The sequence below is a fragment of the Ambystoma mexicanum genome, chromosome 9, assembly GCF_040938575.1.
Source record: "Ambystoma mexicanum isolate Mex_15411 chromosome 9, UKY_AmexF1_1, whole genome shotgun sequence".
Classification (NCBI taxonomy): domain Eukaryota; kingdom Metazoa; phylum Chordata; class Amphibia; order Caudata; family Ambystomatidae; genus Ambystoma; species Ambystoma mexicanum.
Genome location: NC_090931.1, coordinates 1,440,013,372 through 1,440,015,573, shown reverse-complemented (window position 1 = coordinate 1,440,015,573; position 2,202 = coordinate 1,440,013,372). Strand labels below are relative to the sequence as shown.

The 2,202-nt window shown below is 50.1% G+C and overlaps 1 protein-coding gene across 1 annotated transcript; it reads left to right on the top strand.

The window, feature by feature from the left end:
- Nucleotides 1-764: 764 nt before the first annotated feature.
- On the top strand, nt 765-1,840 carry FEV (FEV transcription factor, ETS family member). The gene has a single exon (XM_069617395.1). It carries the CDS (start codon nt 816-818, stop codon nt 1,290-1,292), a length of 477 nt encoding a protein of 158 aa, XP_069473496.1. The 5' UTR covers nt 765-815; the 3' UTR covers nt 1,293-1,840.
- Nucleotides 1,841-2,202: the final 362 nt, after the last annotated feature.

The window sequence follows — 2,202 nt, the reverse complement described above, 5'->3', positions numbered from 1 at the left end:
AGCCAAAATGAAAGGGTTCATAAGTGCTTTGTTGGTGAGAACTGGGCATAAAGCACCAATGTTCTTCATCCCAGGAAGAGTGACTCATACATGGCACTGCCTACCTGCAAGAGTTCCGAAGGATCTCAGTTCCATCTTGCCCTGGGACTAACGAAGAGGCAATATTGCGAGAGCAAAGGCAGAGCTGGGGATGAGTAGAGTAGACAGTCTTACAGCAGGCAGGGATAGGGGCAGCCCAGGCAGGCCTGATGGTCCCAGTCTATCTCGGCAGCTTTATAATAATGATTATATATGTATAGCTCTTCCCAACCAGTGTTATGCCCTTTGATAGTAGCTGCCCGACAAATGGTACTCAATTTAGCAATGTCAGGAGGAAGAAGGCAAGCCTGAGTCTGCAATACTGACTTTCCCACTTGTAAAGTGCAGGCTTGCCCCATGTCAAAGACAAGCACCCACGCCATGGACTATCCCCCAGACTAAAGTTATGCCTGCACCAAACCATCCCAGTCCCCCCAACTGATCCTCATGCAGAGTTTGCACACACCACAAAACCTACTCTAGACCCTCAGATGTCCAAGTCCCCCAACTCCTCTCTGCTAATGCTTTCTCTTTCCCTCATACCTGTGTATGCATGTTGTCAATATGCCTGGATATCCTAAGATCCTAGGCTATGGGCGCTACACCCTGGCAGCGTGACACGACCTGATGTCGCAAAGGGTCGCAGAAAGACTTATTGTATGTTCTCCCTCCCTACAGGCAGTGGGCAGATCCAGCTGTGGCAGTTCCTCCTTGAGCTTCTCTCCGACCGTGCCAACATGAACTGCATCACCTGGGAGGGCACCAACGGCGAATTCAAGCTAACAGACCCCGACGAGGTGGCGCGCCGCTGGGGGGAGCGCAAAAGCAAGCCCAACATGAACTACGACAAGCTGAGCCGGGCGCTACGCTACTACTACGATAAAAGCATCATGACTAAGGTGCACGGCAAGCGATATGCCTACAAGTTTGACTTCCACGGCTTGGCACAGGTGTGCCAGCCAACCAGCACCGCCGCAGAGCACGCCCTCTACAAGTTCCAAAGCAACCTGGCTCCACTGCCCTTCTCGGGCATATCCAAGCTGAATCTGATGACGTCAGGCGTGACACCCACCAGCTTCTCCTATTGGACAGGCTCAGCACCAGGCCTGTACCCCAGCCACAGCCTGCAACCACCCACGCCCTTCAGTGCTGTGTCGGCATCTCACCTGGGCACCATCAACTCCATCAGCACCATGAGCAGCCACTACCACTAGATGGCGCTCGTGTCGGGAGCTGCTGGCACTGGGAATCATAGAGGCCATTGGCTAGACCTTACACGGTAGTGACACCCATATCAAAATCAAGCAATTCTATGAAAATGGTACAAAACATCAAGCAAGCCAATATGGGTATAAACGCATCTACCTTTAAACAAAACATCGATTCTCATTCCTAAAATATGTTTCAAATTGTGGCAGCGAAGTGTGATGTAAACCCCATCCTCCTTCTACATTGGTCATACCCCAGTATTGCAAAAATACTCCTTTGGGTTCTTTCCTTAGGTACATGAGAAAACTCAATTTTCCCAGACAAAAAGGCCCGGCAACCTATGGTCTTCCCAGAGATGTGCTGATGGGCGGAGTTAACTTGTAGATGGAATAACCGTATAGTTCCCGGGTGCTTAAAAAGCACATTTCACCGAGAATCACACACCATGCTAGGGAAAAAAGCTGTTCTCAGTGTGTTGATCAGAAGTATAATTTCCTATAGGGGAATTAGGACATTTGGGGCATTTCCCAATAGACCACTGCATCCGAATGGCTGGTGGGGCTGGTACAGAGTCAATCACGTGTGCTCCCAAGCCAGCCGTTGTATGGCACTGGAAAGTCTTGAAATCGTACTTCCTTGAATACTAATGAGTAAGGCAACCAGCATAACATATGCAGATCTGGTGCTCTTCTATCCCTTTCTTTCTCTCACTCTCTCCTTTGTTCACTCGCTCTCTCGAGGTGTGCTTTCATTAGAGCCACCCCAGTTGCTGCTGACAGCTGCGTGATCAGAGGAAATAAAAGATATCTTGAAGGAGGGGTGGCGAGGGCTGTATCTTTTTATGATTAAAATTAGAATGAGAGCAGCAGTGCAGCGGCGCCCCTCCCCTCCCCCCAGGTGGGGGTCTGACCTGAA